This window comes from Carcharodon carcharias, chromosome 5, assembly GCF_017639515.1.
Source record: "Carcharodon carcharias isolate sCarCar2 chromosome 5, sCarCar2.pri, whole genome shotgun sequence".
NCBI lineage: Eukaryota > Metazoa > Chordata > Chondrichthyes > Lamniformes > Lamnidae > Carcharodon > Carcharodon carcharias.
In genome coordinates, this window is record NC_054471.1 from 96,458,402 (window position 1) to 96,480,890 (window position 22,489).

The 22,489-nt window shown below is 43.9% G+C and overlaps 1 protein-coding gene across 1 annotated transcript in view; it reads left to right on the forward strand.

Annotated features, from left to right (window-relative positions):
• dlgap2a (discs, large (Drosophila) homolog-associated protein 2a) overlaps positions 1 to 22,489 on the forward strand; it is a 181,270-nt gene that overhangs the window by 139,771 nt on the left and 19,010 nt on the right. Inside the window, exons 8-10 of the mRNA XM_041188234.1 lie at positions 14,024 to 14,382; positions 18,032 to 18,126; positions 20,643 to 21,058. Coding sequence (XP_041044168.1) covers positions 14,024 to 14,382; positions 18,032 to 18,126; positions 20,643 to 21,058 — 870 coding nt within the window. The remainder of the gene's footprint in view (positions 1 to 14,023; positions 14,383 to 18,031; positions 18,127 to 20,642; positions 21,059 to 22,489) is intronic.

Sequence of the window (22,489 nt, forward strand, 5' to 3'; positions counted from 1 at the left end):
ACAACAGTGATTCCTTCATCAAATGAGAACTGAGAGGCTGCTGAAGTTGGGGAGCTGACAAGGGAGTCAATGTTATATGTCTTTAAATCGAAAATCCATGAGTTGGGTGTTTATGTGGAAATCTAAAGAAAAAGGTTACCCCATAGTATGTTCACATGCCGTACTTTACTGATTTTCTTCTTCAAAATGTGCCTCAGAAAATTATGAAGCCGATACTTCTAGTGTACAAGGTACAAGGTAATAGGGTTAAAGCTTGACCTACATAAAGGAAATCATAGGGCAGAGTTTTACGTCTCGTGGGCGGGCATGCGCCCAACCAAATGGACGTGGAATAGCATAAGATGACGTCAGGCGAGTGTTCTGACATCATTCCGCACGTGAGCAACCTTCAGGTTTGGGTGCCTGTCAATGTCGGAGCTGTGCCTGCCAACAATTAAAGGGCCACTTTAGGCCATTAATAAGGCAATTGATCCCAATTTTACGTTACCCGTATGATTTCACGCTCGCCGGGCAGGCGGGCAGCCCACTTTTAATGAAGTCTCATCCAAGGGTAGGATAAATAGGGTCTGCAGCATTGCCATTGTGAGTAGGGAAGAGTTTAGGAGATAGTTTGCTGCTTGTTGCTTATTTGAACTTGATAGCTTCATCTCTGTTCTGAGCTTCAGTCTTAGCATTTCTAGGCTTTATTTCAGGACTCATTGCTGTCTCCAAGATCCCAGAGGATTTCGGCAGTATGGACCCTTCAAGGCACCAGACAACTTTCTGTTATCCTGGTAATGGGGATTGTGCTCTCCGTTGGTGGCACCTCCTCTGAGGAAGCAGAGAGGGGCAGAAGGGAGAGGAGGCCAGATCTCCCTGTGCAGCTTCCAGGGGAGGAAGAGGCACAGGCAAAAGGGGCTCAGGGCCAGCAGGTGGAAGGGGCTGCAGAAGGTGCCAATATCCTACTGCCAGGGTTTACAGGCAGCAATGCAGTTACCTCAACATGTCTGAGGTGCAATGCTGAAAGAGGCTTTGCCTCTCCAGGGAGACTGTGATCTCCATTTGTCACATGATTGGGTCTGAGATCAGCTCCGACGGTGTGGGTGGACACCGCATGCCAGTGGCCCTCAACTTCTATGCTTCCGGCTCTTTCCAGAGATCAGTGGGGGATCTTGGTGGAGTCTCCCAATCAGCTGTCCACGGTTTCGTCAAACTGGTGACTGTTGCTCTGTTCAGGTGGTTAATGACATTTATTCACTTCTGTATGGACAAGGCCAGCTCGGCAGAGCGAGCCAGAGGGTTTGTAGCGATTGCTGGGTTCCCCTGCGCCCAGGGTGCCATCGACTAACAGATGTGGCCATCAAGGCACCCGCAGGTGAGCTGGGTGCCTTTGTCAACAGGAAGGGATTCCACTCCATGAACGTACAGATAGTGTGTGACCGCAGTGTCCTGGCAGCTCCCATGATGCTTACATCCTCAGACACTCACAGGTGCCAAGGCTGTTCACTGTTCCAGCCTGACTGGATGGATGGCCGCTGGGTGACAAGGACTATCCCTTGAAAAAGTGGCACATGACGCCTCTCTGCCACCCAAGAACAAAGGCAAAGCAGTATCATGCCTCCACAAGGGTGGTGGTAGAGAGGACTATAGGTCTTCTCAAGGTGCGTTTCCAATGCCTGGACCTTTCAGGGGGAACACTACAATACCCCCTGGAGCAGGTGTCATTGATAGTGGTTGCATGCTGAGCTCACCACTATCTGCAAGGGAGGACACACTGGAGGAAGATGATCTTGAGGCAGCTCCACAGGCCACAGAGGATGAATCCAGTGGTGAGTCAGAAGAGGACAATTCTGAGGGCATGGAGGCAGACCTCTGGATCCTTCAGGGATGCAGGGACACCAGAGATACCTTGATCCAATGATCCTTCAACTAGGCTGTCAAAGGTCTGCTTCCACCTCATGCCAGAGGTACCACCTCCATCCAGGATATCTGAAATGACCCTTTCATTTGAACCAAAGTCCATTCAGTGACTGTGCAATAAAGTTTTGAGCCACTCACGTGCAGCATGAGGTACTCGCATGCCCTGCACCTACTAAACAAGTGAAGCGTACTCAGGCCATTAAGACAAAAGCAAAATTTATATCATGTTGGCACTTAGATCAAATGAACATAACAATATATGGTGTTTACGGTCACACCAGTAAACATATTAACAAAACATGGCAGAACAGAAGATCCCCCATGAACAGCCCCTCCTGTGCTCATGGTGCCTTAAACTTACATTTGTGAGTGCTGTGTCTTGCTGCCAACACCCCCCTTCACTGGCAGTGGCATTGGAGACAGCCTGCTGACTCTGCTGTCCTGTCGGCCTTGATGATCTTGGCGTTCGTCCTCTGGCTAGTGGAGCTGTCTGGGAGGGAGCGGCCAGTGCCATGGCTAGCATCTCCCCAATCATCACAGCCTCATCAGATGCCACGGTCACTGGCAGACGGGTTGAGGAGCTGCTCCTATCATCCAGAGTGCCCTGAGAGGAGCCTGCAGAGATGACAAGCAGGTCGTGCGCCAACGTGAGGTCACTCTGGACCTCCTTGCTCGCCATTGATGGACGGGCAACTGGATAGGATAGTGGGTGCCTCATCCATCTTTCACACTGGCACTGACCACCTGAGGTCAGAGCCTGTGCAAGGGCTTGCAGGTCCGAGCGCAACCCCAGGAACCCATGATTCTGTCCCTGGAGTTGCCTCTCCATGAGTGTTGTCATTCTCTCAATGGAGGAGGCAGTGTGCTCGGCGATGACGGTCAATGCAGTGATCATGCTCTGCATGGATTCCTCTCTAGCAGAGACCATGGCACGCATACCCTCATGGATCTCCACCTGATCCCCCCACACATTCCACTGGACAACCAGCGTCTGCCGCCTACAACTCCAGAGGCTCATCTGCCTTCAACTGAGCATTGTCCTGGTCTCCAGCAGTCCTCCGACTGGGCACTCTCTGGCTTTGCCTGCACTTCAAGCGAGTGTGAAGTGCCCTCACCAATGTGCACTGACATTCTAGCCAAAGATCTAATGCCCACCAAGGTGCTGGTATCTGTGCTGGTGCTTGGTTCAGAGAGGGAGCGTGACATAGGTGCATCTAAAGCACTGTGGTCCTCTGGCATCAAGAGTGGCTCTTCAGGGTCCTGCATTCATTGGCAAGCTGCCAATTCTAAGGGGGAACAATGTCATGTCATTAGATAATGTCATCACACTGTCACTGTGCATGCCAGGCGCCCTGGTGAGACAATGGAGATCTGCATCATGGTGCCATTATCTTTCAAGATCAATGAGGACTCTAGGTTTGAGGCTCCCATTAATGATGAGACTACGCAAGAATGTTTGCACAGTCCTACACTCTCACCTCTGTGCATTGCACTCTTACCTTTGCCAGAGCCCCCTGCCTCTCCACGACTCGCTGACCGAGGTGGGTGGTGGCACTCCAGCTCCAAGGCATCCATCTTGTACCTCGTCAAACAAGGAGCTTAGGGGTGCCTCTGCCTGTCTTAGTTCTTTCGTTGGTATTATGGCTTCTCTTCTCTTGAAATGACAGAGGAGCATTGATTAGTCCACTCTCTACCTGCAGTGCCATTGCAGCCTGGCAAACACTGCCGCACCCCCCCCCCCCCACCCCACCTTTCTGGGACACCTTGCAGAGCATATTTGAGTCATGGCCCTCGACCCGCAAGGCACTCAGGCCAAGCAGCCAGGGCTCACCCCCTTGGCCGGCGCCGGTGTAAGTGACAGTTGGCAGTCAGACTCTAACACCTCTGAGCTCCACGGTGGGTGGTGGGGGAGGGGGCAGGCAGCCCTTAACACCTCTCCACACTGATCCATGCCAACTTGGTACTCACCCCTGCTGAACGCAGCAGATTGTTGAACCTTTTGCGGCACTGCACCCATGTGCGCCGCACAACGCCGTGGCTGCTGACCTCGGCTGCCAGCACCTCCCAGGCTTTTTTGGCCAGGTGTGGTGGCCTCCTCCTGCCATCCCTGGGTACTAGAGTGTCCCGCCTGACACCAACCTCCCCCACAAGGAATGTGAGGCACTCGTCTAAGAAACGGGGGTCCAAGTGTCCACCTGACTTGCTCTCCCGCCTGACGTCTCCAGCCACTTGTGAGGCCATTGTTCGAAAGAAATGGTTTCCTGGACAGACTCCAAAGATTCTCCCCTGGTAGCCTTCAGGGAGCTGCTTCTGCCGGTTTTAAAGTGACCGCCGGATCACCATTGGACCCAGCGCCCGACAGGCTCCTGCCCCTTCTCGACCATTGAGAAGACGCGTTTCACACTGGGTGGATATTAATTGGCCATCCAGCATGAAGCTGCATTTACAACGGTGGCCGCACCCGGGAGCAGATTCCACATCTGCTTCTGCTCCTGCCGACTTGGTGCGCACGCCGAGCGTGAAATTCAAGCCATGGGATAGTTAGGATAGAAAACTACCGAAAAATCCACTGTCAAGCTTTAGCTATGCTTTGGTACAACATTTAGAACATCTGATGTGAAATAAGGAAAATCAGTTTAACAATACAGAAATCAGTATTAATGGGTGGGATTTTCCAGTCCTGCCAGCGGCTGGCATTGTCGCGGGCAAGACTGGAAATTTTGGAGAGCAGCCAAAAGCATATATCTGTTACGAGAATGTATACTGTATGATGGAGGCACAGATTTTAGATTTGGTTGTTAGGATTCTGTGGATCAAAGTGAAGGAAGCAGGTGTCAGTTTAATGCAATTTAAGAAGCATCAAAAGATATATGTAAAGAACTCTGGCTAGTTTGGAGATATATCTGGTTTAAATTATCACTATTCTGGTAAGTCTCTAGAAATGAAAATTGTCTTATCTTTTCTGATTAAAATTAAACGGCTAAAAGTTTATTTCTTCCCCTTTTTTTGGAAGTGGGAATCATGATTTGCAGCCAGTCCCAATGAGACAGGGAGCACGCAAACCTTGTGCTGCCTCCTCATTTGCATGATTGGAGTGTTCAGCCAAGAGGGACCCATGCTGCTGGCTAGCTGAATGCACAACAGGAGGCCTATTATGGCTGGGAGCTTGTATGTATTCCAACCAGCTTTCAACTCTTAAAGCCAGCCTGCTACTCTTAAAGCATATACTATAGAACTCATTATTAGAACTTAGGAAGCAGTTGCTGATGACCAGTACTACAAATGCCTGCAATTTAAACAAAGAAAATGAAGCACAAGGGCAGGGAGAGGGCTCCAATTTTAGCTGCAGCCCTGGAGTCCATGAGGAGGAGGGGTGCCAGGAGGCCCTCAAGGAGCACCCTCCAAAGGAAATGGGAGTAATTGGCCAAGGAGGTAGAAAAGACAGATTTTGGCCCAAGGACCCTGGAAGACATTTACTGCTCTCACATGGGTGGTCAAGGTTTTTTTTCCAGCAGATTTTGTCAAGTTTTACTTGGAGTTGGTGTACTTGGTCACCGCCTTTGTCCCCTCCAACACAGCGTGCTTGGCCAGTTCCCCGGGCAGCAGCAGGCATACAGCGGTCTGGATCTCCTGGGAGCGGATGATCTGGCGCTTGTTGTAATGGGCCAGGTGGGAAGCCTCACCCGTGCTGCACTCAAAATGTCGTTCACAAACGAGTTCATGAGGCTCATGGCCCAGGAGGAGATGCCAGTGTCCAAGTGAACCTGCTTCATCACTTTGTAGATGTAGATGGAGTAACTCTCCTCCCTGGCTCTTTTCCGTTTCTTGCCGCTCTTCGTAGGGCCTTCTTAATAATTTCCTTGGCGCCCTTCTTGCCAGCTCCTGCTTTCTTATCCTCTACAAAATAGTGAATGCTTCTTCATATGATACCTTCTATTATCACACCACATCCTGTTCAATGCACCACATCCCCAACACTCACCATTCTTAGCACTCAGAACTACAATCCAGATACTCCAGTTCACCCTCACACCTTGTAGTGCTGCCTGCCTCACACCCACCTCCCTCTGCCTCCACACAGTCCTTTCAGCTATTCAATTATGGCAGGCATATCATCTAAAAAATGAAGCAAAATTACAGACTTTCTGCCCTCTTGCAGGGCATGGTCACCCAAAATGGAAGGGAGCAAAGTAGAACCGATGGGGTACCGGTATGCCTGCAGCCTTAGTAGCACTATGGAGGAAAAGGTACTATGCATCATGGAGCCAGCAGTGACAGACCCATAGAATCTGGCATTGCTGAAAGCATTCAGGATGACGATATGTTTTTACCAATACCCTTTTGCAACTCCCACCTCACTTTCTTCCTGCTATGTGGCACAAAGTGCAAGCTGCAAATTGCGTGATTGTGGACTTCTTGCTTTACACCCCAACTCAGTACCCCCATTCCCCTTACCTCAACCCACCCTTCTGATTTTCTACTTTCAGTAACCAAAGAATAGCTGCAGCTCAGCCACATCAGCCCCAGAAGGAAGGGCGAGAGCGGCAGCACAGCACTGATGAAGAAGCATTGTCACTTGATCTGACAATCGTAGCCATCAGCACAGACACTGAAACTGCGCAAACTTTAGAGGTTAGTTTACAGTCAGGTCTCAAAAGAGGTAGCTGCAGAGAGTGTAGATGTATTGGTTATAATCTTCCAAAATTCCTTAAATTCTGGAAGGGTTCCAGTGGTTTGGAAAGTTGCTAATGTAACACCTTTACTCAAGAAAGGAGGGAGACAGAAACAAGGAAACCACAGGCCAGTTAGCCTAACATCTGTCATAGGGAAATTGCTAGAATTTATTATCAAGGAGGATAACTGAGAAAATAATTTGATCAACATAGGTTTGTAAAAGGGAAGTCGTGTTTAACTAATTTATTAGAGATTTTTGAGGAAGTAACAAGTAAAGTGGATAAAGGGGAACCTGTAGATGTGGTACACCTGGATTTCCAGAAAGCATTTGGTCAGGTGCCACTTCAAAGGTTACTACACAAGATAAGATTACATGGTGTAGGGGGTAACATATTAGGATGGACAAAGGATTATTTAGCTAACAGGAAGCAGAGAGTGGGGATAAATGGCTCTTTTTCAGGTTGGCAAGCTATAACAGGTGGAGTGCCACAGGGATCAGTGCTGGGCCTCAATTATTTACAATCTACATCAATGATTTAGATTAAAACACCAAATGTGTAGTTACTAAATTTGCTGATGACACCAAGATAGTAAGAAAGTGAGTTGTCAAGTGGAGGTAGTGAGCTGTAAAGGGATAAAGACAGGTTAAATGAATGGACAAGATGTTTGGCAGATGGAATATAAAGTGGGAAATTGTGAACTTGTCTGCTTTGTCAGGAAGAATAGGGAAGTAGTATATTATTTAAATGGAGAAAGATTGCAGAACTCAGTGGTACTTAGGGGTCTGGGTATCCTGGTACATGAATCACAAAAAGTTAGTATGCAGGTACAGCAATTTATTAGGAAGGCAAATGGAATGTTGGCAAGGGGAATGGAATATGAAAGTAGGGAAGTTTTACTGTAGCTGTACAGGGCATTGCTGAGACCATATCTGGAATACTGTGTACAGTTTTGGTCTCCTTACTTGAAAAATGATATAATTGCATTCGAAGCAGTTCAGAGAAGGTTCACTTGACTCATTCCTGGAATGAGCGGCTTATCTTATGAAGAAAGGTTGAACAGATTGAGCCGAGACCCACTGGAGTTTAGAAGAACGAGATGTGATCTTATTGAGATATAAGATCCTGAGGGGAGGAGAGTCAATGGTTATGGAGGAAGTGGAGTTGAGAGCACAACTAGATCAACCATAATCTTATTGAATGGTGGAGCAGACTCAAAGTGCTGAATGGTTTACTCCTGTTCCTAAATCCTATGTTCCTATCAGCATCTTGTGAAACACTGGGCACGAGCGGGCTGCAGCAGGCCAAGGGGAAGGGATAGCTCATGTGCCAGCTCACCAGAGGGTCAGATCGCAGACAAATTCCACTACAGTGGGGACTCAGATGACAACTTCAAAGGGGTGATATACAGGGGAACACTGACGATGCTGTGCACCAAGATATTTGGTGCAGTGGCAGTCTTTCCAAACAGCCTCCTGTTACTGTTGAACACGGAGGAGTCTGGCTGCAGTATGGCAGAGGGCTTCTCACTGAGTTTGGAGCCCATCATTTCAAACATGGAAGTGGTGGTTAACTCCATGACTGCACCTGCAGACCTGACCATTTTGCAACATTTGGCGGTTACTGTCTCAGCCACCCAAGGTCTCAGTTATGCAGTGGAAACTCAGAGGGAGGTCATGTCACACAGGCTCAGACTTATTCCATCATTGCTGCAGATCTCAGTGCCCCAAGGGACATACAGGCTCTCATGGAAGTCCAGCAATCTGTCCTGCAACAGATTACTAAGATTGGTGAAGTGCCTCCCCATCGGAGTGGCAGTGGCACCGTGAAGCACAAACCCCTGCGGCCCTTTCTCAGAATGACAACATATGTGCTTTATGTGCTCCCAACTCTGCCATTGCGCCAGTGCCAGTGCCATTGTCTCCTAGTGAGCCAGCCCAGACGGCTGCTGTCCATGTCATGGTGCTGCAATCTAAAGCATCGTCAAGGCCACGAGCTTCTTGCAGGCAAGGTTTGTGACCACCTCCTTGTTGAATCTGAGTCACCTCAGAGACTGCTCCTGGCTGAGGTGCAGCATGAGTAGTACTTCCCAAAAATGCGTGGTGGGTAGGGCCTTCTGCATGTGGAGAGCCCTCCTCCATCTTTGAGGACTTTCCGCTCTCTGCAACCTCTGCTCCATTTCTTGGCTGTGCTGCTGACCCACACCCTAATGCCACCGAACCTCTTGGAGGCTTGGGGTGGAATTTTACAATGGCGGGACTTTACCATTCCGCTGAAGTCAATGGGCCTTTGAACGGCTCGCTGCATTTTATGGCCCTGCCCCGCTGCAAAGAGGCCATAAAATTCCACCCTTGGTGTGGACAGATCCTCTGCCATCCCTGATGAGATGCACCAGAGCACCAACAGACCTGCATAAACAAACCACAGGACTTCCATAAACTTGGTTGCAGCAGAAGTCAGAAGGACCTCACCCTTTAAATAACACCAATGAGGTGGGGGGTGGGGGTTTCGGGGGGGCGGAGGGGGGGGTGTGGGCAGGGGGGTGCTCTCATTCAACTAAACACGTGCTTAGCTGTCAGCAATTTTAAAAAGTATGAACATGTATGGTCCAAGTTACGAAAACATACATCATATCAGCCAGATAAGCTGACTGATGTCATGATCCAACTTCTCCTGAGTCTTCAGCACAGTAAGGTGCAGCAAGCCCTTCCCAGCATGAGGCCAGAAGCACAGCACACCCAATTTTCTGCCTTTGGGGCTTCTGTAGCATGGCAACAGTGTTGCTAGCGAGCCTAACTTCCCAGCCAAAATATTTCCCATATTCCACTGAGAATGAATTCTACGGGCCAGATTTCTGCTGACAAGGCAGGGGGAAATTTCCCAAATTGTCGTACCCAACTCGGTAAAAATCACACGATTTCCACTCTGGGGATGGTGCAGAATGGACTTGGGCCTGCCAAACCTGAACGCAGAGCGTGGCGGCCACAGGGGCAGGCTTGCTGGTTAGAAGTCTGCCTTGGTTCCCAGGGACTTCATCCCAGTCGTTTCAAAAGTTGTTAGGTCCCCTAGCCCTCACCTCTTACAACTCCTCAGCCCCCACCTACCCCTCCCCATGGCCCCTCATATCCTCATGCCAATTCCATGCAAAATTATGCCCCCAACCACTCCTATGGTGCCGCATAGCCTCCATGTCAACTCATGCTCCCCAACCAACACCCACATAGCCACCTGCATAGCCACTCACATGGTATCTACCATGGGCAGACCTCAGGAGCCACATGGAGATGAAAAAACTGAACTCTTAACAATCTAATATAGCTCTTACACATATATGCTTGATATTCAAAGAACATTCATGGCCTGAATTTTTCATTTGTCAGGCGCAATTGATCGGCGGGCCTGGAAGCAGATGGAAAATGCAACTCCAGCCGCAATTTGCCCTGACCATGAAACGGTGCTGAGAAACGCTTAATGCTGCTGGGGTGGGGGCGGGAAGAGGGCGGGTGCTGACCTAACTGAGGGTGTGGGTGAGCACTTCGAGTGAGCTTCCTGAAGGCAGACAGCTGCCCCAGGGAGCCTGCAGACCTCCACAGAATAAAGGAAACAACAAATATGCTGCAAAATATGTCCATGCAGCACAATCAAGCACCTGAAAGCATACTTCATAAAAATAGTCCCCAGATATCTCTATTTTATTTACCCATGGAGATTTTATCCTGCCCTGGATTGAGATATGAGCAAAAATGCGAATGTCTCCTGGTAGAATGGCCCATCTGCCAACCGTAAATGTGGATGGGCTATGTAAAATTGCTGTTTCTTGCATCATTAATGGGCTTAATTGCCGGTGGGCACGCTTCCAACTGTTGCATGTGCCCGCTGAGCAAAATGTCACCAAGTGCACAATGACGTTGGGACACACGCCTGATGTCATCCCACGCTATTTCATGCCCGCCCACAAGATGTAAAATTCTGGCCCATAAAATCCACCAAAGCTTTTCAGTCTCTTCAAGTGGTTATTAATCTATTATAAACAAATAAACTTCTATTCAGATCCCACATCAAATACAACTAATCCTTTAATAGCATCTTTAAACTGTTAATCAGACTGTGAACTCAGAACCCCCTGCTGAGATAATTGTAGCTTTTGAAACTCAGCAAAGCATTCATGATGACAATAATAGCTTTGGGGGAAATGTCAACAAAGAATTCTATTGAAACTACTTGACCAGATGCTACTGTTTTTTTTTTGCTAATCTGCAGCAGATGCCTGTCATTTAATGCAGTCCTGCAGAGGGTTTTTGTTTAATTCTCAGTGACAGCTTCAGCCTCTTTTTAAAGAGCAGGGCATTTAAAAATCTTCAAATCATGACAATTATACAAACCTTATCTGTCCTTCAAGAGTATTTATGTCTGCTCCATAAATTCATGATGCCCACCCTGCGTGTTTAATGCCCTTGCAACAGCAAAAATGGGGTCTGTTGAACTCAGCGCTAAGTTCAAATGGTCCTGCTGGGTTTCCCGCCTGTGAAACCATGCGCCGCTGCCTTCCCCCTGTTGTCAAAAATCGACTCTGTCAGAAATGGGGGCAGGACTTCCACATCCGGGTCCCACCCACCATTTTTAAAAGTCTGCAGAGTCTTCCCAACTGCACAAAAATCTGGCCCATAGCATTGCAACACTGTCATCTCCTGATATTGTAGTGTATACTTCAGGTGAAATGACAATAGTTTCAGAATTGATAGATTCAGAGTGAGTCATCCAATATTACTTAGGAAGTATTTTTCAAATGTATAAATAAGATTACTTCTAGCATTTCTCTGGAGAACAATTCTCAGGAACAGTTAGTAGTTCGCAGACCTCAATGGTTATCCTTTTTGTAAGTATTTAGATGCATAAATCTGCTTGTATTTTGTTGATAATAATGAAGCCAGCAGGTAAATTTACCTCTGGTATCTGAACCTACATAATTTGGAGTAATCTACTTGATTGATCTAATACATGTTGGTCTCGGCATTCTGCCATTCAGTGTGTATCAAACCACTTAGATTAACATGCAAGCACACAAACAGAACCTTTTCTTCAAAACCCATTGTAACATTCTCGACTACACACAACTTCTAGCATTACTTAAATTGGGTCCCTTAGGCTTTCCTGCAAGACTTTTTTAAGAGCTGTTGACAAGAGGTCTAACTGACAGGAAGATAACACCAGCAAATGAATTCCAGGAGATTATAAATTTAAAAAAAAACTTGCTGAATTTTTATCTTTCAGTCTTTGAGTCTGAAAATTAGATTGCCAGAGCTAATGAAAATTCAGTGAAGTTGTTTTATAGGACAAGATTTGTTGTCACTGTGAAAGTGTGTTTATAGCTACTTTCAGTTAGCAAATTATATAATTTCTACTCATTGTTAGCTCCTTCTACATCCAAATCACTTATGGTTCTCCCACAAACAGTTAAACCTCATAAGCTGCTTTGCAATGTGTCTCCTTAGAGTGACGCACTGTATGGCTTCCAGCAAAAGTAGGCTAAGAAAGACTTGCATTTATTTAGCGGCTTTCATGACCACATGATGGCCCAAGATGCTTTGCAAATGAGGAAGCACTTTCGAAATGTCACATTGCAATGTAAGAAATGTGGCAACCAATTTGCACACAGCAAGCTCCCATAAGCAGCTATGTGATAATGACCAGGTAACCTATTTTTCTGATGTTGATTTCGGGATAAATATTGGTCAGGATGTCTCCCCTTCTTCTTCAAAATAGTGTCACAGGTTCTTCCACATCTACCTGAGAAAGCAGATGGGGCTTCAGTTCAATTCAATTCATCTGAAAGACAGCATCTCTGATTGTAATTGTGAAGACACTGATCCACGTTTTCCTGTTCTGTTGTTTTTTGAAAGTTAGAAAATGTAAGCATTCTAATTACTGATTCGTGTGAGATAGCCAAGAGTGCAGAGTTTGGCAAGTGGAACCTAATCAGTTCCAGCCCTGGTGGAGCAAAATACCATGATTGCTTCCATTTCAATTGAACTGCATTCTGATAGAAGTTGGAAAGCAGCAACTCCCAGCATTGAACATTCCTGTCCTTGCACCCCAACTGACTTCATTGGCCTGCTATGGGGGCGATGGCGAAGGTTCTCCACAAACCTAACTGGGAAATCCAAGAATCAACAGGCACCTTGCAGAAATTTGGGGCCCAGATTAATAATTTTACGAGGGAGGCGAATGTGGTTTTCTTTTAATTTAGCAATTTTTAAAACATGTTTTAAATATTATTATCATCACTTTTAGTTGTATATTTATGTACTTCTAACCCAAGAGGGAAGGGGAAACTGCTGAAAGAATTGCTTGAGCAATCTAATTAGTTTTGCTTTGTGGTACTTGCTGCTTCTATATAGCTGGATTTCAAGGAAAGTCCATTAATATGATTGGTTGGTCTTGTGTTGCTTGCTCATTGATTAATGGAAATGGAAATAGCAATCCAGGCATCTGCAACTCACCAGTCTTCTGAATGGAGTGTTTAATTGTGTCACATTTAGTTAATTCGAGATTTAAACTAGTGTTTGGGTTAATTGGTTTGAGCCACTCAATCTCTTGAGGTGTGATGTCCTCAGATGTCACCATATCCAAGAATTTATAACAGATGTAACGCTGCAGAACATTGAAATTCCAGGCCAAAGATTTTATGTACATTCCCTTAAGGAAACAATTTTCCAAGCAATAATAATCAGTGGCACGGCACCTATTTTTCAGCTGCAAAACAGGTGCCCAAGCATCCCATATGGTGGGTGGGTGGGATGTCTGTTCATTATGTGCTGGAAAAAAGAGACATCTGGAGTCCGTATCTGAAACTGACATTTCAGATTTGCAAATTGAGGTCTTATCAACTGATTGAGGCTCCTTTGCAAAATTGAGCTGTCCTGGTCATCATGTATGTGCAGCCTAACTAGCAATCCTTAAAGGGACTGCTGGAGGCTGCCACCAAAAAGGTAAGTTTTTAAAAAGATACCTGTCCTCCCCCCACTCCACTCCACCCGACGCCAGGTCAATTTCTCCGGTCTCCCAATTGCCCCTCTGCTGATTGCCCCCTCCCTCACAACCACTTCCTCCCTTCTTCGATCACTCCTCACTCCATGCCAGTGCCCTACCTTCTCATTGTTTCCCAATTCACCCAGCACCTATGTGAAATTGAAATCCTCTTCACTGACAATCTGCCTGGAAATGGCAAGCTATGCATCTGCAACTCACCAGTCTCACGTAAATGAGATCTGATGCCTAATATCAGGAATACCTTGGACCTTCCTGTTCTGACACAATATGGTGCAACCAGTTTCTCGGCTTATGTGCCGAGTGCTCTGTGGTGTAACTTCACTGTCCTTACATTCACAGTGTGTTTCTCCTTAGAGTTTTATGGTAAATATAATAACTTTCCTTCTTCTTCTTCTCAACAGTAACTTGCACTAATTATAAAAAGACCCCGCCACCTGTACCACCACGAACCACATCCAAACCAGTGATTTCAGTGACAGCCCAGAGCAGTACAGAATCAACTCAGGATGCATATCATGAGAACCGGGGTCAGAGGAGTTCCCCGTGGCCCCAAGAAGGCAGGATCATTTATAACTCGATGGACAGCCTGGACAGTACAAAGGCAGTGAATATTGCACTGGAGTCAGCAGCTGCCCAGCATCATGTTATCAATAACAGCAAAAGCAGCATGGTTTTAACCAGAGACAAGGCCATCTTAACTTTAGATGTGACAAAGGCAGAACAGTACCTAAAGAATCAGCGATCCTCCATTGGAATTCAGGTAACCTGTCATTAACATCTCCTATCTGTGGCAAATTGGACACATAACAACTGAAAATAGCACTGAATGAGTCACACAGATTAGTTGTTATTCAAATGTATGCCAGCATGCACTGTAACCTGCATCATAGAAAAACTAGTGGCACAGATTAAGAAAAAAGAAATTCAATGTGTTAGCTGAAGGGAATAAAAGTTAATCTAAAATCATATCTCAATCATCTCAACCATCAAATAGATTAAAATAGGAATCTTAAGTCAGTTTTTTTAAAATAATTGTTCAGCCAGTAATTATTAATTAGTGTATTTTATATAAGGCTTTTGGAACTTTTCTCGTCTTTCACTATCATTAATTTATTTTTCATCCACTAATTAATTCATCCAAATTCTTTGCTGTTGTCCCACTGAGAAAGTTTTCCTCTCTAATGTCATGCAAGATCAGTAGCGAATAAGCACAAGACACCTACTCCATGTTGATTCTTATTCATGATTATCCCCTCCTTCCAGATGAATTGATATCTGCCTTACATGTGCTCAGCCCATTGAAAAGATAGCCAAGGATTGGAATATGGGGAGTCATAAGAATCACCCTGTATTCTAGTATAGAATGTGGAAAGACCAGCAGAGATTTTGCCAGGTCTGCACTGGGTGTAGCACATACCAGATAACAGGGTGAGTCAGTGCACATTTCTATGGAGGAGCTTGACCGATTTTCCTCCATTTAGATGAATGGGTGCAGATCCCCTGCCAACTCAGTGGGCAAAGCAACCATTAAAACACATGAGCATGACACAGAATATGTGATAGTATGATCATAGTCAGCAATAGTATTAGTAAAAAGACAGACTTGCTGTACTAGATACTGCTAACACTGTTGAGAACAATTTGGATAATTCATTAGCTGTTACTTGTCATGGTGTGATGTTTTATTTATAAAACAAGTGTATTTCTATTCTATTATTAACTCATGGCTTTACATAGTAGCAGCTCCACAGGAAGAGAAGAAAAATTGGACATTGCGTCACCTTGGGCTGATTTTATGTACCTCTTCATTTGGACCAGATTTGGTGAAAAGCCAGGGAGCAGGTCAAGAGCTTGCTCTCTGTCCAGCAATTGCTAAAGCACAGATTGAGCAGCCAATAATGTCAGAGTTTCTCATTTCTTCTGTTGCTGGCTCACCCATTGGTTGGGATTGTCACCTGAAGTGACGTAATCATTTTCAGATGCTAAAATGTCAAAACATGTTGGAGGTTAAATTTATTTTTCAGGCGGTTGATTTGTCAAATTCTTGAGTTTTCATAAAAAAGACAATAAAAATGTGAAAGTCGTTTTCCAGTTTCTAGTTTGAAGTGAATTTCCATTACTAGTCGTACATAGGGTTACTATACTATCTATCATTTTCCTGCATAGAATCCTAACTGTCAAAGCATGAATTGCTCATAGAGTGTGTTCTGACTTGAAAGCACATTAGAGATGGGAACAGTGTGATACTGAAGTGAGAATGTATGTTGCCAAAATGAGGAGACAGTGCATTAAATCCAAGCAAATTGTGTCACATGGGTTTGTCAACTCAGTTTCTGAGTTTGTTCAAAATAGATCAACAGAGGAGGAGTCAGAAATAAAGATGTTGGACTGGAAATGAGCTAATTTCAGAGCAATAAAAGTGGACCTCAGCTAAATTGTTTAGATAAAAAGGCAAATGAATAGCATACAATGGACACAAAGAAAAATAAAGATGGATAAAGTTAAATACATGCTAACTAGGATTATAGAGGATGCATCGAAAGTTCAAAATCTGTGGATAACTTGAAAGGTTGAACAGCAATTAGTTTAAAAAGAAATAATACAAAAAAAAATCAATGAGGAGTATTCAAACTAGAGAAAGAAAGCAAAAAGGCTGATTGAAAAGGCAAAGATGGTAAATGAAAGATGATTGACAACCAACATAAAGGGAAATACCCTAATTCTTTTTTAAGCTAAAGAGCTGAGAGGGGGGACATCTGATATTTGAGAGTTTCAAGTTGAAAAGTCACCAGACCCAGCTAGGATGAATTTCAGAATACTCCAGGGGAGGGATTAACAGGGACACTATTCATTATTCTCCAATATTCTTCAGAAGTGAGATTAATGTCATCAGATTGGATGGCCGTAATGTTATAAACCATACGCATGGCAAGAGAAAGCAATAAGTCAAAAATTATAGACCAGTTAGATTATCTGATTTGTAGATAAGTCTCATGGATCCATATTAGTGAGTGAAATTAGTGAACCATTGGACATGCATGAGCTAATTAAAAACTGTAAACATGCATTTGCGAAGAGAAGGTTTTGTTTGATTTTTTTTGAGAAACCGCGTTGCATACATTAAGCGGATGTGTGGATATTGTATCCCTGGACCTTTAGAAGGTATTTAAAAGGTTCCAGATAAGAGGCATATTATACGATGAAGGCACATGGTGATAAGACAAGGGGGCCCAAACCCTGACAATATAACTGCTCTTTGTGCTTATATTCCATATGTGCTTGTTTTCCCTGTTTTAATTTTGTTGGTTTGAAGGTTTGGAAATGGTTGCTTGTTGTGCTGGGGGATTAATCCTAAATCGGAACACCAAAATATGTTACCATCAACTGCATGAAATATATGTAAACTAAATTGGAATATCGATGTAACCCTTATATGTGGCCTTCCCAAGAGTCCATGGCATTTTTCTTTATTAATTCATGAGATGTGGGCATTGTTGACAAGCCAAACAGGTATTGTCCATCCCTAGTTGCCCTAGGAAAGGTGAGGAGCCATTTTTTGAACCACTGCAGTCCATGAGGATGATACAATGTTCTCAGTGGTTTTGATGCAACTGAGTGGCTTGCTAAACAAAAACAGAATTACCTGGAAAAACTCAGCAGGTCTGGTAGCATCGGCGGAGAAGAAAAGAGTTGACGTTTCGAGTCCTCATGACCCTTCAACAGAACTAGGTGAATCCAAGGAGAGGGGTGAAATATAAGCCTATATAAGGGTAATTGGAAGTTGTTTGGATTATGAGTAGTACAGTTGGGATTTGTGCTGGGGCTTACTTAATTAAACAGAAAAAAGGATAAGTTGGACAGGTGTAGAAGAGAAATGATAATAGTTTGCTGAGGCTTGGCCTAAATAACCAAGTGGTTATGGTACTGGGCTTGTAACCCCAAGATCAAGAGTTCAAATCTCACAATGGCAAACTATGAAACAATGTAACTTCATCTGAATAGGAACAGATGGAAATGTGTTTGTACTCGAAAGAGTTACAGATTGCTGATAAATTTGGAGGCTTGGGAAACCCGAGGGAAGAATCAGTGGCAAGGGGGCATAGATTGGAGTTTATTACTAAATGTTTGAAGGCAAAGTTAGATTTGTTTATTTGACACTGAAAGTTATTAGAACATGGAATGTTTTATCATCATGGCTATTGAAGCAGAGTTGATAAGATCATTAAGACTGGAATTGGATAGTAATAGAAAAGGAAGAATATAAGAAAGTTCAGGGAATTGGGATGAGAGTAGATAGCACCATTTAATGAGCTAGTACTGACAAGCATGATGGGCTGAATGATCTCTCTCTGTGCTGTAATCATTCTGATTCTATGAATTTTGCAATCTGACTGTGTTTATTGGGCCAGGTGGATGCCGTGGAGACAGCAACAGACTCGGATACAGACAGCAGAGGCCTTCGGGAGTACCACTCGGTGGGAGTACAGGTTGAAGATGAAAAACGGTAATTCAAGCAAGAAATGAGTGTTCCTGCAAATTAAGCAATCTAATTTTTACTTAAACAAACAACATGGTAAACATCTGGGAAAAAATACTCAGTTGCTAAGGAGAATTAGCAAGGAAATGTAAATGGGAACTGGTTAATTCCCAGTTGTGTTTCATTAAAGCATTATTACAGCCTCATGCTGATTGGGAAAGATTCTCAATTAAAAAGTTATGGTCAAAGCTTTGTTTTCAGGTGTTATTTGCAGCATTGAGTCGAACTCAATTATATCACCAAAGCAGATGTTGCACACAGGATGCACTCAAGACAAATGAAAGAAATAGAAAAAGAATGGCAACTGAGGCTGAACCAGACTGTTCAGGACCTAACCATCCTATTTTCCCCTAAACTAAGCTTCTGACTCCATGTCCATTCCATTACCAAGACTGACTACTTCCATCTCTGTAACATTGCCCATCTCCACCCCTACCTCAGCTTACCTACAGCCTGAATCCCTCATCCATACCTTTGCTACCTCAGCTATTCAAATGCTTTCCTGGCCAGCTTCCCACCTTGCACCCTCCATAAACTTGAGATCATTCAAAACTCTGTATCTTGATTCACACCAGTTCCATTTGCCCTTTGTTCACTAATTTACATTAGGCTCCCAGTGCAGCAACACCTCAATTTTAAAATTCTTGTCCTTGTTTTAATGGCCTCCCCACTCCCATTCTCTGTAACCTCCTCCATTCCTACAGCCCTTTGAGTTCTTTGCACTTTTCCGGTGAATATGTGGCCTTTAGCATATCCCCTATTTTAATTGCTCCAGCACTGGTGACATTACCTTCAACTGCAGCAGTCCTAAGCTCTGGAATTTCACCAGCCCCCCACCCCCGCCACCCCCCAAGCATCTCCACCACTTTGCCTCTCTTCCCACTTTTAGATTACTCCTTTAAAACTACCTCTTTGATCAAGCTTTTGGTCACCTGCCTAATACCTCTTTATATGGCTCAGTGTCAAACCTTGTTTGATAATGTGTCTATGATGCTTCTTGGGACATTTTACAACCTTAAGGGTGCCATCTAAATGCAAGTTGATGTTGTTTAAAAATAATTTTCATTATGTTATTGAAAAGATCTTTACAGGTGGAAAGTGTTTTCAAACATTTAATGGATTTTGCGACTGATTCAAGACACCACTATATAATTGCCCTCAGGTCACCCAGATACTATTTGGATAAAGAATGAAAAAGTAACATGGCAACCATTGTTAACATTAAAAAAAACTCAATAATCTATGGATTGTCAAGACGAGGGAATGATGTGGAATCCATCACACTTGCTTCAAAGCAGCAACGCTTGAATAATTTATGTGAGGAATTACAGTTATTCTGTTTATCAGCTGGTGGCACTAAAGCAATTCTGAATGAAAAATGAAAACTGGTTCACTCCCATGTTGATAACACGGGAAATAAAATAAATGCAGTAAATTTGTAATGTTAGATATTATTTAAAATGACAATTAAACTTGACACCAAGGACATTTTATCCTGTTGAAGACTGAAAAACTCTTTCAGGCTTTCAAAATGCAATGTTTATTTCTCATTCATACGGCAAACTGATTCTAACTGTATTGCATGTACGCGGGTTTCTTATGTTAAGCATTAGAAGTGGAACTGAAGAAACACCACAGTAGTAAAAGTTATCATTTCGTCTCATGATCTGCAAAACATTGAGCCATTTTTTTCAAAGCAATGTTGGGACCCCAGCACCCGTATGAATTCCAAGGCCTGACCCCGTGATATTTGATGATGCTATTTCTAAATGTAAATGGGTTGTTTGGGCAGGAGGCAATTTCTCAATTAGTGGCACTGAGTGTCTCCAGGAGGCAGGAGCTGCCTGCCTGGCGCCAGCAACACAAAAAGGCGGCAATAAAGTGGCCATGCAAACACAAGAAAAGTTACAGCATTGGACCCAGTGCAAGTTGACCCATCAAAATTCAATCTTCCAAAAAACAAAGTTAGCTTTCTGATGCCCCCATATGAACTTGACAGCTGGCACTGACAGCGCACCAGACTATTTGGGTTCACTGAAAAAAAGGTTAAAAGTATTTCCCATATAGGACCCATAACAAGCTCCTTAAGGAGCTTAATGGGCCATTAATTGGAGGCAAGCAGGTTTCCCCATTCCTTTCCCTCCATTAGCCCTTTAAAAATTCCAAACTATCCCATAGGCATCAGGATCCTGAGACCATGTCCAGGACCACAATTTTCAAATCATGCCTGCACTGGATCCTAACTCCTCTGGCTTTTGAAAATCTGGTGCCTTGCACTCTTACTACTGTAGTCTTCAAAGCTTAAAAAATAATTGCGTGAATGAAATGGAAAATTCTAACCTAATTGTAAAAAGGTGCAGAACTCTAACATAAGGAGTAGGATTTTCAAATCCAGTAGATAGTTTATGCTAAATCATGTGCTAGGAGAATAAACTCATTTCCTCTATTTATTTAGTAGCTTGTGCATTCTTTCTGTTTTCCAGGCGTGGGCGATTTAAGCGTTCAAATAGTGTGACAGCCAGTGTGCAAGCTGACCTTGAACTAGAAGGATTTCCTAGTCCAGTTGCCACTGAGGACAAGGCACTTCAGTTTGGTTCCTCATTCCAGCGCCACTCTGAGCCCAGCACCCCTACCCAATACACTGCACTCAGAACTGTGCGCACACAGGGTCCGCTGGGCTATAGAGAGGATTACCGAACACCCATTGACACATCCAATTTCCCACCACCGGATCCATGGCTGGAATCTACCCATCAACCTGTGGAAGCTGGCCGAATGTCCCCTTGTCGAAGGGATGGGCAATGGTTCATGAAGCTGTTGCATGCAGAAACAAAGAGGATGGAAGGATGGTGTAAGCAGATGGAGAGAGAAGCAGAGGAGAATGACCTGTCGGAAGAAAGTAAGAATACTAGCTTTTGTTTTCTTCTCAAGTATCTGTGTAACATTCCATGACATAAATCTCAAGCTGGGTCAGGATATGCATTTTAAAATTCTGCAGTTCTAGCACATTGAGGGTGGATAGGGAAATAAGATAAAGTTGGAGGTGGTACTACTTAAGAACTCTATTGTATATAAGAGTCACCATATTTCTTTAATTTATGCACTGTGTTATCTTCAAAAATTCAATTAATCAACCGCACTCTTCTCTTCGCAATTCCCTAACGAGCCCATGCTCTTACAAGAGTTCACTAATTTTATCTAGCACTACAGACTTAAGAAGTTCATCCACAAACCAGGTATAGCCAATATTCACCATCATTCAATCCCATGACAGAATCCCTAATTCTGAAGATTATTGGAGAACATCGATTAGTCTGCTATCTCCTCCTCTGCAGTGTTCTGAAATTCATCCTATTTGATCTGGTGGCTTTTCTATTTTTGTCTCAATAACTTGTTAAATACATTATCCATTTGAGTATTTATTTTTGATAATGGCTCCTCTATTTACTCTTCAGTTACTCCTTTCATCTTCCCCTGTAAATACCAAGACTAAATAAATTTTGAAGCTTCTCTGATTATCCTTCACTATCAAGTACTGGTTGCTTTCTGCATTCCTTGTACTTATAAAAGCCTCAGGGTATTTCCCTTTATATTGATTGCTAGTCCATTTCATTCTTTCTCTTAGCTTTCTTAATCTGCCTTTTGCTCCCTTTCTGTATGCTGTATTATTTAACAATTTTTTAAAAAATTCATTGTTGCTGTAACCTTTCTCAATTTACAAACAGATTTCCAGCTTTGACACATTGCCTTTCATCCTAGTTGTTATGTATTTAACCTGCACCTTATCCATTTTGTGTTTAAATTCTTTTCACTGGCCAGTGTTCATCCTCTTAAACAATAAATTTAGGTTTTAGGTCCTTTACATAGTGCAAAAATGTTAAAGTAGTTCAAACAAAATCTCTTTGCATTCAGCTAAAGAATGGCAAGGAATTGGTCACATTCCTGAGGCTATATATAAATCTTGAAATAGTGGGAAGGGAGAACTGTAAAAGATATTACTTTTCCAAAAATGCTGAGATACAGAAATATTCTTGCTAGGAAAGAGAGAGCTTTGTTTTTGCCAAGTGTTTCCTCAGTCTGTAGCAAGGGCCATAACTTCTGAGCTCCAGGGCAGTGTAACTGGGGTGTACCCCAAAGATGGACCCCAAAGACGAACCCCTCCCCCCAACACAGAAGTTCCCAGGTAAGGTTTGCACAGTAATTACCTGGGAAGTGCAAGCTTTCTGGGAGCCATCAGAAAATGCGATTTAAATCGCAAACTTCAGTCTGTGTTACCCAGAAACAGTTCAAACAGTTATAATTAATACCACTCCTAGCTTTTAGGTAACTA